This window comes from Ixodes scapularis, unplaced genomic scaffold (genome assembly GCF_016920785.2).
Source record: "Ixodes scapularis isolate PalLabHiFi unplaced genomic scaffold, ASM1692078v2 PGA_scaffold13__105_contigs__length_92229423, whole genome shotgun sequence".
Lineage (NCBI taxonomy): Eukaryota > Metazoa > Arthropoda > Arachnida > Ixodida > Ixodidae > Ixodes > Ixodes scapularis.
This window is the reverse complement of record NW_024609839.1, coordinates 86,996,493-87,011,231: the sequence shown is the minus strand read 5'-3', so window position 1 is coordinate 87,011,231 and position 14,739 is coordinate 86,996,493. Positions and strand designations below refer to the sequence as shown.

The window sequence follows — 14,739 nt, the reverse complement described above, 5'->3', positions numbered from 1 at the left end:
GGTAAAATTCAAAAGCGCCGTGTTGGATTCGGGAACTCGTGTAGGTTTAGCTCATTGTTGGAACATTCTTATTCGCTTGATGACCTCCACAAAACGTGTAAATATCAGAATGAACTTTCCAGAGAACGGTAGTTGTTGTCGGGGTTCCAGGCGACCGGATAGGTCGCAATTATTGACAGATTATAAATTTTATTTCATAATCACAATCGTATCATCAAGGGCACGCCATTTCCTCATCACTTCTTCTACGAAAAGAGTTGCTGTATTCGTAGCACACACAGACGGAAACGGTTGAGACTGTGCCCAAATAATATCTTCTTTTGGCAGGTACTGCGCAGCGATTACACACAATGCCTCTAACATAAACATGCTGCTCCACATGTCTATTCACAAGATGCAATACATCGTTCTCCCAACTTTGTTGAAATGGGCATGAAAGCGCGTAACCGTCACTTTTTTGAAGTTCTACTTAGAGGTGAAGTGTTTACCGTAAAAAGTCGTTAATTATTTATTTTTTTCCGTTCCACTACAAAGCTCGATTCACTTAAATTTTTGTTTTTATATCGTCTCTACAGCACTTTTACGTCGGTACTTTCGTGTTAGAGGACACCACATAATGTGCGAAAAAAAGAACAAAAAAAACGGTAGGATCGATGCTGCATAGCCTTTTTTTTGTGGACATCAAGAAAAAAAAAAAAAAAGTTAGCAGTTGTCTTCACTTCGCACTGCATGTTTTAGCACGATAGTTCCTATATGGTTATGATGTCTTTATTTTCTTAAAAATTGTATACAGTAATTTAAATTACCGAATTACAAAAACGTCGAAATTGTATAATTGCTTTTCGTTGGGACGCCATGACGACAGCGACACTCGTGTTCCCTCGTGGTTTTCGCCAGCATTTCTACGATGAATTGCCAGGATCGCGAGATGCAGCAGCGTGACACTCCGTCTTCTGTGACGTCATTTGTTGCACTTCGGGACCACTTTTGATGTATGGCCAGCATAAGACGCTAAAAACACCAGTCGGAGACGCGCTGCAGGCGCCATAGTGCTGCTCCTAAAGTAGCTGTCACGTGCTTTGCTCCGCGACTGTGATTCCCTCACAGCAGCTCTGACTGAGGGTTGCCAAATTACGGTGAAACGGAGTATAGACAAAACAGACCGGAAACGAGCTGCCAGCATACGATAGTCAAAATCCAACAAAAAGGATTAGTTTCTTCCCAAGCTGGACGACATTTACCGGGCATCTTTAGAGCTGCGAAGCTCAAAATCACGCGTACTCATAAGATTTTTTTTTCTCGCGTGTTTGTGATTTTTATGATGTCCTGCAAGCAAGAAAAAAATATATATGGTGAAGTCACTCCGAGGGGGTACCGATAACTGCGAGCCACGAACATGAAGGATTCGCTAACATCCGTCAGGAGTGTGAACGGTAAATCGTCACGCAAACATATTCTCACAAGCTGCAAATATTTATTTGGCTTAGCAAGTAGAATACTAGTATACTAACGACATGTGATTATTGTACACAAGATACCATTTCTCGGTTCTTCAAAACCATTTCCCTAGTCTGAACGGTCGCGCTACGGGCCGCGGCTAGCCGTGCCCTCGATAGACTACGGAGCTGCGTTGTGTCGTCTGCTACTGTACCGCCAACAGGAGAGCGATAGCTCTGTGTGCTCCACAGATGCGTGTTGCGGTATAACTCTAAGTCTGTCCTAGAGGAAGACAAAAAGATAGGCTCTGTGACCCCCTCCTAAGCTAACAAAAACAAACAGAAGTATACTCGTTTGGACTGAAAGGTTTACAAAATAGTGACCAGACATTGGAAAAGCATATGTCACAGAACTTGGTTTATGAAATGGCATCATTGTTTCGAGCAAGAAATCACCTGCTCACCACTGGGACGATGAAATCGTCACTATTTATTGCATCAGGTTTATTTGCACTCATGAAGAAAAATCTGAACACATCCTTCTCCCAAAGTCCTATGTCGAATAATAAACACTTTTTTAAACATCTATGCACGAATAACTCATTTTTTTCTACACTTGTATATACACGTTAATTAAACGAAGTCAAACCGCATTTTTGATTAGATCTTGATGTCTACACCAACTACATTCATATTTTTTAGGGCTTTATTGAACGATAACTTCAACTATAGTTAATGGAACACGATGGCTCGATCTCAACAAAAACCTCAATGTGCGAAGCTTCCACAGACGGTCGCTTGCGAGTATTCTCAATGTGAGACTTCAGAAGCTTTCGCTTGCCATAGGGAGCTTGCTTTCGACTACAGCACTGCACGGGCCCGGAAAGCGCGGAGCGCGCTGCTGTGGGGAGAGGTTGACTTACAAGATGACGTGTTACGTGGTCACGTAAGATGGCGTCATTTCGTGCAGCGTGATCACGTAAGATGACGTCATTTCGTGTAACGAGATCATGTAAGATGACGTGTTTGTGTCACGTGATCACGTAAGATGACGTCAGTTCGTATGAACTGACGTCATCTTACGACAACGCCAACAACATTAGTGCCGTCCGGAACCATTGACCTTAGAAACGTGCCTCTTCGCTTGAAGAGCTGATATGCGTTGATTGTTATTTGTTTGTTTTGCCTACTGCAGACCATTCAAAAACTCGCCTTCTGGGTGCCACCAACTTCGTCTACTGGGCTGTGAAGCGCGTTCGAGCGTGCGCAATACCTCTCTAGGCCGAAAGATTGTACACTGAGTATGCGTTCACAGCTCAATGACTTAGGCATTTTTCGTCAGGATAGATGCTCCCACGAGAAGAGCGTAATGGATATGCGAATAGAATTGGAAATTTGAAATGTTCTTGTCCAATCGCATTTTTCTTTGGTTATCAACGCTTTTTAGCGTCATCACAAGACGTTCAGCCCATAATACACTGGTGATTAAAAAATAAGCACCGAAAAACATGCACCGATTTTCGCTCAAAAATAAACACCGGAAAAAACATACCGTAATCATTACCCATGTCACCTTTTTGGGTGATATGTGAATTTCCAGAAGAACAGCGAGTTATCACCCTCCCCTAGGAATACCCTGACTACAGAGCAGGCGACCCGTTTTTCCCCGCGTTAGATTGCGGTGACCACGAACCGTACGGAGGTCACAGGACGTCCGCGAAAAATAAAAAGGAGGCAAACAACGATCTACTCTGTGCACGCTTCATCCCCGATTTCCACGACCCCAAGGCCGAAGGACGTTTGTGTGAAGGATAACGATAAAATAGAACTTTGCGTCAAAAAAAAAGCCCGTTTTTAAAAAAAAAAGAAAAGTAGAAACAAGCACAACGCGTTGACGGACCGCGAGGTTGTGGAACACCTCGCGGTCCGCTTGCCACAGGACGGTTGTCTTCGACCCATAGCTCCAAGGTGAATTTGCCACTTGCGAAAACATGGAGACCTACCCAGCGAGAACCAGGAAAGCAAGACACGCACACTGATGCCTCGGCGTGCAGAATGAAACAGGATACGGGCGCGGAATACGGCCGCGGAAGAACACCTCGCACAGTGCCGATCCGGCCGATCTCCGAACGGACGATTTCGCATTTCGTGGACAGCGAGCGCCACCGCACGGGAGAGAGAGGTACCTTAAAAACGACGAAAACAAGCACCGACACCTTGGTTCTTTATATTTGCTGTAGTTATGGAACAAATCGACTTACATGAATAATTTGAATATTATTCGATTCCGTAAAAAATTTAGAAGACATTAAGCGCAATTTTTCTAATGCTTGAATTTAGATAATGTTGTAAATTCGCTCCGAACGCAAGAGTGCCAAATTAGCCGATTTTGACCATTTTCATGATTTTTTAAAGAATATAATTAAATTTATGATGAAACATTTGTTGCACTTAGTGTCTCGATAATGACTCAATGTCTTTAAAGCCGAAATTTTCAAGAAGATCCGCACAGCGGTTATTATGTGAGAATTTTTTTAATTTGGTGAAAAACCTCACGTATTCTTTATGGGGCTCTGAGGTGCGCCCCCTCTTAAAGTACTCCACAAGACTGGTTTTGGCTAATGCTTGGATGCCATTTTACCGCATAAGTCACGCGCCGAATGCCCGAGCATGTCACGCACTGGCCCTCTCGATGCAACAAAGGACGTCATCACCCTGAGCCAGACAGACATGTAGGCACCCTAGCTTAACCATTAGAATGGCAAGCTTTTCTTTTCTAGCACGCCAACATAAATATTGGTGGTGGTGCGTCCCAACCTTTCACTACGTTTTTAATAGGGAAATCTGCGTTGCATGATTGTAATTTTTGAATTTTTAGGGTGCTTGGGGCCTGTAGAATCAGTTATGACCAAGAACAGACGATCGTAGAATCCCCTTCAGTGCCTTTTTAAGGGTAAAGTGGAAGCTCCTCCCACCTCTTTCCACTTAAAGGAGCTGTGCAACAGTTTCAGTGCTTTGTTTAAAGAATTTGGAAGTTGGTGTCTCGACCTTTCTGAAGTAGAGAACAAAAACCGCTTTTGCCTGCATGTCCTAGTTTTTATTTTAAAAATGGAAAAAGATTTGAGGTTTTCGGCACCTCTCAACTCCTTCACCATCTTCCGAGTCACGTGCGCTGTGACAACAATCGGGGCCGTGCGGGGTTCCGGTGAAGCTCTCTCTCATCCGCTCGATACCGCGTGACCACGTGCTGGCGGGCGCAGCGCAAACAATATGGTGAAAGGAGGAAAGTCTCATCCGGGTCCGGCCATACTCGTCCGGCTCTGTCTCCCTCCCCCTCCGGCTTTTGGCGGCTGTTCGTGGTAGCAGATAGAGCTGACGGTTTTGTGGACCAAGGATAGATGGCGCCACTTAAACTCCGTATAATAAAAATTTTGTCAGTGATACCACGTTTTTGTCGCATTTATATTTATGTTGGAACGACAAGATTTATAGAAAAGTTACCTTTTCTCAAGCAGGTATTCACACAACTTGCTATCTTTCTACGTCATGCCGCATGGTTCTCATGGCCACCGCTCGCGGCTGCACGTCGGGGAATACATGTATTCTAATTTTTGCCTCGCGATTATGCGGCGGAATCGCAACATTTCGAAGGAAAGAGATGTGTTTTCTGTCTTTTGTGACAAGATGAACAATGTCAAAAGTAGAAGATGCCAATTCTTTCAACGTTAAAATCGTTGCACAGCTCCTTTAAGCAAAGTGAATGCCGGAGAAAAGGTCACCTCCTCTCCGGCGTTCGTTCTGCTAAAGTGGAAAAGGGTGGGACGAGGCCTCACAACTCCTAAACTGTCACCAACTAGAGGCTCTCTAAAGTTTTCTCGTCATAAAATATTGCGAGATGTCGCACTTGGCTAGAAGCGGTCGCGAGTGCGCAAGCCAGCCTTAATGGGACACTGACACCCCCCTAAATTTATTTTAATTTTTTTTTGTCAGGCCATTTTGTTACGGTGTCAGAAGACTACCCAATCAATATTTTGCTACAGCGTCACATATTTTTAATAAAGTCTCAAATGTAGAGCCCTTCCACTTCACGTGAAGATGGAGGATCAGCGAAGCTGTTATCTTTAGAACGTCTTGGACGATACCTAGAGGACGACTTCTAGGACGAACTCAAGGACGACTTCTTAGACGACCTCAAGCACAACGTCTAGGACGACCTCAAGGACAACTTCTAGGACGACCTCAAGAATGACCTCAAAGACGACGCCTAGAGGAGGACCTCAGGGACGACGTCTAGGATGACCTCAAGGACGACTTCTAGGACGATCTCGAGGACGTCTAGGATGACCTCAAGGACGACGTCTATAAAGACCTCTAGGATGACCTGGAGGACAACCTCTCTGACGACGTCTAGGAGGACCTCGAGGTCAACGCCTAGAGAACTTCAGCCTTTCCACTCTGGTGAACACCAGAGTGGAAAGGCTGGAAAGGTTGCCCCCATCACTCATAGATGGCAATAGCTGTCTGGAGTATTGTGTCGACACATTGTTTGTCTGCAGACACGATGCTGGGGAAACTAGCCCTTAACAGCTCCGCTGTAAAAAACGCAACTGCTCGAAACCGAAACTGAACTGGGGAGGAAGAAGAAATATAGAGGAGAAGAGAGTTGGCGGAAGTCACGTCTCGGTGCAAATTTTCCTTTCAAATCAACGTGTTTGGGAGCTTCTTAGAAGCCACAAAAAATGGGTATCATATTTCTTTTCTATTTTTAATATTGTGAGTGTGCCTTCGATGACCCACGGCTTTGATTATATTTGGTGGTTGTGTCTAAACCATAGAAAACAGCCCATGTGAACGGAGAAGAGAGTGAGCACGACTCAAACCGGCCAGTTCTCAATTGGCGGTTTTCGGGCGGAAAGAAAACAAATTTCGAGCCACGAATTGTTTTCTGGGTATTTGGGCTCGCAAATGTAATGTACAAATAAAAACCTTGGCGAGCATAAATACCCTGTCAGTGTCCCTCTAAAGCAACTGTCAAACTGCTCGTGCATCGCACAAAAGACAGCATTTGTAACATAACGGCGCACAAAAGAAAGAAATACACGAGACATACAAGCCCTGAATCGCAACTGAATGCAAAAAAGAAGTTGAGAGTTGGCACTTGCGTGTTTCTCTCCTTTGTTCTCGTCCTTTGTGCGCCGTTACGTCCCAAACGTCGTCGTACCAACTAGCCCGGCTCACCACCCTCCTAAGAGACACGGCATTCGCGGCGGACAAGACGACCGAATTATCTCCGGACACACCTCAAGCATGTACGAAACATGTCTGCTTCGTGCAAATGCGGGCCTTGAACGCATCCGCAAACACTGTTTGTGCGACCAATGTGGCCGCGTATAAGAAAGAGACGTGCCTGGGGCGGCGTCTGCTTGCCGTCTCTGATACGACGGCTGGTTCTCACCTGGCAGAAGTGGGCCAGGGCCGAGGCAAAGGCGGCGGCCGAGGCCAGCAGTGCCTGCACCTGCCCCCTCGGCTGGCCGAACTTGGCGGCTACGTCCCAGACACTGCGCTGGTGCCACAGGTCGTTCAGCTGCAGGGTCAGCTGGAAGCGCTCCAGCAGGCTACGCTCCTCCGCCTGGAGCAAGGGGCCGTTTTCTTTCAGGGGGCCGCTGGGAGTCGACCGCCAGCGACATCTCCCACCGTTCCATCCCCGTGTTGCACTCGCAATTCGGTCCTTCTCGTGGTTCCATTTACATGTTGTTCTCCCATTTTGGTCCCCAATGATTCTAGCCCCACTGTTCTATCTCCTTGTTTTTCCCACAATTTGGTCCTCGCACCAAGTCTATCTCTACGTATCTCCTTCAAATTCGGTCCGGCTACTTGAGCGATATGTTGAGAGACCATTTTGATCGAACAATGGCGCCCTCCGACCGCCTCGTGGACGTGTTAAATATAGAGAAACCCATCGGGATTCCCAGCTAATGGTTCCGGTAATTGTTGAATGCCGCAGAGTGCCTTGCCTTGAGTGCCCTGCCACCGGCCATGCGCGTCACCAGGGCCTCGTCGATTCCCAGGGACTGAGCGGCCCGCTGCTCCTCCGTGCCTAACTCCATGTACTGCGCACAGAGCGTTTGGACTCAAATGAAGTTTACCCGGCGGCGCACGCACCAAGCCCAGACAAAACATTATGCCAAAAGTGACAAATCTACAGGAGAAAGAAAACCCCAAAAAGACACTTCCAAATACGGAAACAAGCAAACACACAAAATCACACTCATAAGATGCTTGTACAGAAAGTGAGTTTAGCGTGCTGCTAATTACGAAGTGGACTAACGTTAGGTGTATCCTTTTTTCCCTCAACGTCAGGTTGTCGTGACGCCGGCTATTGGGCGTATGCGAGCGTCGCCCACACTTTTCCAACGTCATTGGGCGAAAATTAAGGAACTACGTTCTAGGACGCAGCAAGTAAAACGGTGGAAGAGGCGTTTCGGGCAACACGGTACAGAGTGGACGCACGTGGCGGTAGTACTGGGAGGGCTCGATCCTCAGCTGGGGAGGTGCGCCCATTCCCCGCGGTGCCACTACGTGCAGCAGGTGAATGTGGCAGCGCAATGATAGGGCCTCCAGCGAGGACCACAGCTCCGCGTGCAGGTGCTGCGCTCGGGCCGGGTCCACGCAGCCTGCAGGCGAGACAGAGTGCGGCTGTCACTCCGCACTCCGGAGGCTTATTCGCAAAATTCAAGTTTGAGCGCGCTCGAGTGCATTTGTTCCCTCGTAACCGCTTCCGACGAGAACGCGCCGCCACACCGGCATCGTCCGTCGGGCAGTCCCAGAAATGCTTCCGATCAGCATATAGCTAGACCGAAGACAACAAGATCTCAGCGATTGGGGTCGCCGAGATCCGTAGCTCGCAGCCTAGTTACGTGCGGATCAGAAGGCCTTCCTAAAACATTCTAATTTCTCCTTTCTCCTCGGGCTGTGCCACATAGCTACATAACAACCGCATTTCTCTTTCGCTACTAAAATTTGTTCGATAAGACCTAAGGTTGCATGGTTATTGAGAGGTCGAATCCACACACCGTCTACGAGAAATGGTCGCTCGTAAGATTGTCCGAATTAATTCGAGCCCGCTGCAAAAAAATGACCATTAGAAACTTAAAAAAATCCTTACTGAGGTTGGAAGCGCTCCATCCAGGGCTACCCGACAGGAGGACCGGTACATTCTCTCGCGATGAGCAGTTGCAATGAGATTTACGACCCCTACGGTACGAAGATTGGGTGACCCCCAGACGAGGACTATAACACAAAAAGCGGATCATGGACTTGTTCGTTTGCTACGTAAAGTGGGCGAACCCAACACAAGTAATTACCCCACCACCCCATCTAACCCCTCATCTCACATCCCCACCAAATAAGACGACTTTAGTCAAGCCATTTTTGTTTTTATTTCCCCTTAATAAAGATAATCTATTACCACCACTAGCACCTCGATAAAATATATGCTTCGAGTTTCTTATAAGTACCACAAACTATTGCTGCATGAACGTGCAAGACACGTGCCACAAGTGAGTGCCCCGCCGCCATCTGACACTGCTCGCACGACAAGCACGAGCACATCGAGGGGCATTACTCTCGCAATAAGCGGCTGTGGGGGGGAACGCAATGCATCCAAGCAGGCTCAAATGCAAACGTGTGGACCAGCCTCGAGCCCCACCGACCCTTGAAGGCCGCCCTGCCGAGGGAGCTTGTTGCCAGGACGGACCCCCCCTTGAGCAGGCCCAGGGCGCGCAGGCGTCCCAGGGATTCCGCCAGCACCTGCCCGACGTCGGTCCCTTCTTGACGCAGCTGGAGCGCGAGCAGGCTCGAGTCCAGCACCTCCGCCACTGCGGCTTCCGTAGAGGCCACCTGTCGGAGGGAGATTTGCGGATCGTTTGGCAATACGGCAGAGGGCGGCGCAGGGATGCGAGCGACTCCACGAAGGTCCGCGTGTACCGTGCTGGGATGCAAACATGGAGGCGAGGGACGACTGCAGACCTTCCGTCGGAGGGAGACTCGTAAACCATTTCGCGGCACGGCAGAGACTGGCGAGAATGCGCGTGTATCTTCAGTGCGCAATTTTTTTGGGGACATGACGTTTAGTTACGCTGCTCTCCGGAGCATGCTTTTGAACCCGCATTTTAAGCGCAGACGGCAGCAGACCATCCGTGAGTACTTTGGTCAATAAAAGAGTTTAATTTTAACCGTTTTTCTGTCCTTTTTTTTAATTCGCTCATTCGGATAATTCGACCAAATTTCAAGGTCCCGTCGAGGTTAAATTAACGAAAGTTTACTGTATTAAACTAAGTAGAACAAAGTCCCAGTTCCGAATTTAAAAATGCCGGATAAGGCCACAGGTAAAGAAGGACCTCGATGTGCGAGGTCAGGGTGCCGCTTTGAACAGTACCCTCTGGAAAAATATAATTCGAGACAAATATTTTAGTTTGGAGGCACGTCAACGTCGATTAACTATAAATCGCAAACAAATTTGCGTTTTGACGTGCGGGAAAAAGAGACCCAGCACTCAAAGGGTTAATTGTCTCGGAAGAGAGAGCAGAAGGGCGGAACCTCACCCCAAGCCCGATGACGCTCAGTAGCAGCATGTCGAGCCGGTTGTCCTGCAGCAGGCTCGATCGACACGTTTCCATGGGCGCACGCAGAAGGGACAACACCTGCGAGGCCCCCAACAGTCGCCTGCCAAAGGGTTCCACACCCATGACTTGTCCCACCCAGAATGTGGGGCGAAAAAAAAAAAAATCCCCCAAGTCAAAGGAGCGGTGCAATGATTTTAACGTCGAAAGAATGTGCAGCTCGTAAATTTCTTATCTCGGCAAAAATGACAGACGACGTTCCACCTTCCATTGAAATACTGCGATTCCGCCGCCCAATCGTGAAAGGAAAAACACCTTTTTATTTCCCCAATCTGCAGCTGCGTGTGGCGGTCGACGGAACTACGGAGTGATGTCGTCCAAAGTGCACAAGTGTTCGTGGCGCCGCCTGTCGGAAGTGAACGAAGCCGTTTCTTCTCCGTCGCTACCCTCCCCGTCTTTCCCCTGGCGAACCGTCTTTTGTCTCAACTGCTCGCCACGACCTTCGGAAATGCTCCATTTTAGCCAAATCGGACCTTGAAAAGTCAACAATCGCAGAGGGGGGTTGGAGGCACCGAAGATAGAACCAAATGTTGTACCCCAAGAGACATTGTCGTAGGTGCGCCTCGCTCGAAGGAAGGTTTGAGTTGAAGGGTACCTCGACCTCCGATTTGTTACTGTTTTCTTACAAAATCTAGCACGCGCAAGAATAAATGGCTTTCTGTTTAGGTAACAGAACAATTCCCTTAATTAATTGACCAAGATCCGAAAATAGTTGCACCGTCCGTTTAAAAAGGTACTCCGGCAATTTTTCGAGCTACCCCAACTAATAAAATTTTCTGGATCCCCCCGGCCTTTACCCTTTCCGACATGATATTTAGTACCGCCAAATTCAGGATAGTTATTCTGAAAGCAGCACACGAAGATGATGCCAAAACCGACATTCAAATATACCCACGGTTCTCAACACCGTGATGTCAGTAGCAGACGGGCTTGCAGATCAAACTGATCATCTAGAAAACGGGGTATGCCGCCCATTTGTTTTGTGCCGTTGTGTGGGTGCTGAAGCGAGCTTCCCAGGCATTAATTTAAACCATCAAACTAATTGGTTGGGAAAAATTTCTACAGTCAAAAGAGAGAGTCCCTGCCTTCCGCCGTTATCACTTTTCCATTGTTGCCAGTAGATATTTTCAGTTGGAAGAAGATGGTGAGGACCAAAAACATAATTGCAATATCTTCGTGAAAAAAAAAATACATATATATATTTTATTTTGGCCTAATATTTGGGTTACTAGTAGTTCAGCTGTGTCAATGCTGAGGCAAATCGAAGAAGATAAAAAAATGCCAGAGTACCCCTTCAAGTGGCTTCCCAGAAAGGAATGAAAGCACCCACCTTGTCTTTCTGGCCCGGAGGCACGATCAGAATGCTCTCCCCCGAGGAATCGAGGCCCGCCCTGCCTGCTCGGCCACACATCTGTTGGTAACGGCTGCGTGTCAGGAACTCCGTGCCGGTGTACGGTGAGCGCACCACCACCCTGCGCAGGCACCAGATGTCAGTACCCGTCACCCCATTGGGCTTTGTGCAAAAACAATCAAGACTATTCAGTTGAGAGTCAGCGCTTTGTCTGTCTATGTCTCGGTCGCGCAACTTTTCATCGTCAATCATATCTAAAATGCTTCCGTGTGTGAGGCTACTTTATCGTGCAATTTCGTGCGGTCCAGAAAGCCACTTGAGTGGCTCTGTGAGTGGCAGGGACTGTTTCTTACACGTGTCGAATGTCCCATGTGATCTCACACAATCTTGTACTGCCTTGCGTGGTCTCCCACAATCTTGTGTGATCTCACGAGCCTGCGTGATCTCGCACAAACTTGTATGATCTCACAATCTTGCACTACCTTCTGTCATCTTGCACAAGCTCGCATGATCTTGTACGATCTCGTGCAATCTAGCACAAGCTTGCAGTCTTGCACACATGTACACAGGAGAGACCAGTGGCGTCACTAGGGGGGGCTGGGCAGCTGACCAACCCAGGTGCAGCGCTTAGGGGGTGCAGCTGGGCAGTGAAAGGTGGAGGTGTTGCAATAGGCCATGAGAGGGCAGGGGTGGGGTGTTGCGGCGTGCAACGAGTGGGAGGTGTCACAGGGGGGGCCACCGCCCCGGGTGCCACTGACCCTAGTGATGCCATTGGGAGGCACTTACCTCTTGGCTGGCAGGTTGACCCCTGCGGCCAGGGTGGAGGTACAGGCGAGGCAGCAGAGCACACCCGAGGAGTAGGCCTCTTCGAGCAGCCTCCGCTCCTCCAGGGTAAGCCCACTGTGGTGGTAGGCCACCCCCAGGGGCACCGTGTGGCGCAGTACCCGGCACAACCGGCCTCCGCACTCTGCCCGCAGGGCCTTCAACAGGGACTCCTTCTCTGGGCCCCGGTGCTCCTTGAGTGCCCTGCCAGAAATGCAATGCATCTGCCGTCCACATGACCCCAACGGTGCTTTCAACACGTCTTTGAGTGGTGTTATTTTTTTTCTAACATGTTATAACGTTATAAATGTTTCGTTATAACGAAGTCGCTTTTATCGAAGATCAACGTGGTCCCGACCGAAATGCTTGCATTTTTAACCAGATTATTCTCAGTGTATAGGCGGCCAAACAGGCTTATTACGAAGGCCGCAGTGCCGAAAGCATGCAAGCCTGCATGGAGGTGCACAGATGCCCTTGCGTTACCTCCCCCTTCTCCACCGAGGCAAACGGCAAACTGAGAAAGCGGCAAAAAAGAAAACGGAGTATAAACGGGTGGCGGAGAGCAGAGCACGCAGAGTGACGCTTCTGATGCCGATGCACCGACGCGAAGATGCTGGCAGAGAGCAGTGGGAGCAGCGTCCATGTTCCCACACTACTCATAGCGCCCACGGCCAACACTGCCAGACTCCTGTTGGAATCGGGTCGAGGGAACGATGGAGCCCAAAGGAGATCATCCCTTCAGGAGCCCCCACGTGCGCGCCTGCGGCATACTGCACGCACATGTGTGTCACATGGGAGATTGGGAGTGTTTACCGAACGTCACTTAGATCTGCGATGTTGAGGAAAGTGGCCGGCCCAAGTTCAAAATCGCCAAAGACATTCCAGCATCGGTTGTTTGACACTGTCCACCATTTTGCAGAACAAGCAAGGCATATTAGACAGGTTCGAGAAGCTTCTCATGCAAGGGAAAGCGCGTACGCGACCCGAAGGGGAAATATCGCCTACTGCTTTGCGAACGTCAGATTTTCTCTCGCGAGCATATGCTTGCCGAGCCGGCGCACAATCCCAGAGCTGCAACGATCTCTACAGGAGTGTGTGAAAACATGTTGGCAAAGGCACTGACAATAACTTTGATTGGTTCGCGCTTGTCCATGCAGACCTTCTCGTTGTTGCTCCCGCCACAGATGCTGCACTAAACCTTGAGTGCAACCAGGGTAAACATAAAGCGACGTCAGAGAGGCACCTTGGGTAACGCCGACGACTGCGGAGACACAAGACATCCCACGACTGCTTCGAAACAAAGTGGAGTACGGTGCAGTGACAGTGTTCTTGCAATGCCTGGAGCAGCTCGAGGAAAACTGATGCTCAGATGAAATTATCGGCAAACTTCACTTAATTGTTTTTTTTACTCAGTAAAGCTGCCGCGAGATGTTCATAACGAAGGTTTGTTAAATTAAATATACGGCCAGAGTGTTCCGCAATGTTCCTGTTCACTGTTTTTTGTGGATCGATCGCTTTTATAAAATTACCGCTTATATCAAATTTTTTTCCAGTCCCGTTGTACTCGGTATAACGAGGAATTACTGTATCGCCACATGCATGGCGGAGTTAGCAATGCACGCGGCTGCCCATATGAAGCAAAAAATTAAAACAATGCTCGACCCATTTTTTTTTATATATATATATATAATTTTGCATTTATTTGGAAAGCTTTGGCCGATTATGGCATAACGTGACTCTCAATTAAGGTCACGTGACACCATAGTTTCCCGTCTCTTCACGATGTCAAATGACACTGTGACGTTGAGGCTATATGCCACGGATACGAGGTCCCAGAGTCTGGTTCTATAAACGCCGAGCATTTAGTAAATACCTGGGCAGGGAGCGCGAGAGGAGCAAGGCGACGCTCTCGCAGTTTTTCTTGGTGGGGCAGAAGATGAGGCAGGCGTGCTGCGGGACCACCTCTCCGACCAGCAGCGACAGATGCTCGGGGTCTTCAGGGGAACCCTGGGGCGCGGCGGTGGCAATCAGTTCTTCAAACCATGCTTCGTCGACGGATAATTTCATTGACGTTGCAACATTTCATCGACAGTTCGTTCATCGTTTCATCGGCGGCTCGTTTCATCTAAAGGTTTTTACAAATGTTTCATTGACAGACTTTGCGACGTGTCGTAGAAAGTGTCTTTCCACGCGCCTCAGTCACCAGCATCCGGACGGTAGCCTGGCTTGCCAAACCCTTCACTTCGTGGTATCTGGAGCGTCTGCTCTCCCACAGGGCAATTGGGAGAACCAATCGCTGCAATCTACGAAGGGAGCTCGGTGAATGACAAAAATGATATTACGTTGCAACCTAAAAAAAAAAGTCTGCGCCGTGGATCTGAGCGTGACATTTTCCTGTACTTGGTGCTACAGCACGGAACATTTCTTGGGGTCCAAACATATTACCAGC

At 48.5% G+C, this 14,739-nt stretch overlaps 1 protein-coding gene across 1 annotated transcript in view; it reads right to left on the bottom strand.

Moving 5' to 3' along the window:
- LOC120840712 (helicase POLQ-like) overlaps nucleotides 1–14,739 on the bottom strand; it is a 31,912-nt gene that overhangs the window by 10,755 nt on the left and 6,418 nt on the right. The window contains exons 7-14 of the mRNA XM_040211348.3: nucleotides 14,164–14,297; nucleotides 12,255–12,494; nucleotides 11,448–11,589; nucleotides 10,040–10,138; nucleotides 9,149–9,335; nucleotides 7,947–8,110; nucleotides 7,451–7,546; nucleotides 6,892–7,065 (exon numbers count right to left, since the gene is read on the bottom strand). Of these exons, the coding sequence (XP_040067282.1) occupies nucleotides 6,892–7,065; nucleotides 7,451–7,546; nucleotides 7,947–8,110; nucleotides 9,149–9,335; nucleotides 10,040–10,138; nucleotides 11,448–11,589; nucleotides 12,255–12,494; nucleotides 14,164–14,297 (1,236 nt within the window). The remainder of the gene's footprint in view (nucleotides 1–6,891; nucleotides 7,066–7,450; nucleotides 7,547–7,946; nucleotides 8,111–9,148; nucleotides 9,336–10,039; nucleotides 10,139–11,447; nucleotides 11,590–12,254; nucleotides 12,495–14,163; nucleotides 14,298–14,739) is intronic.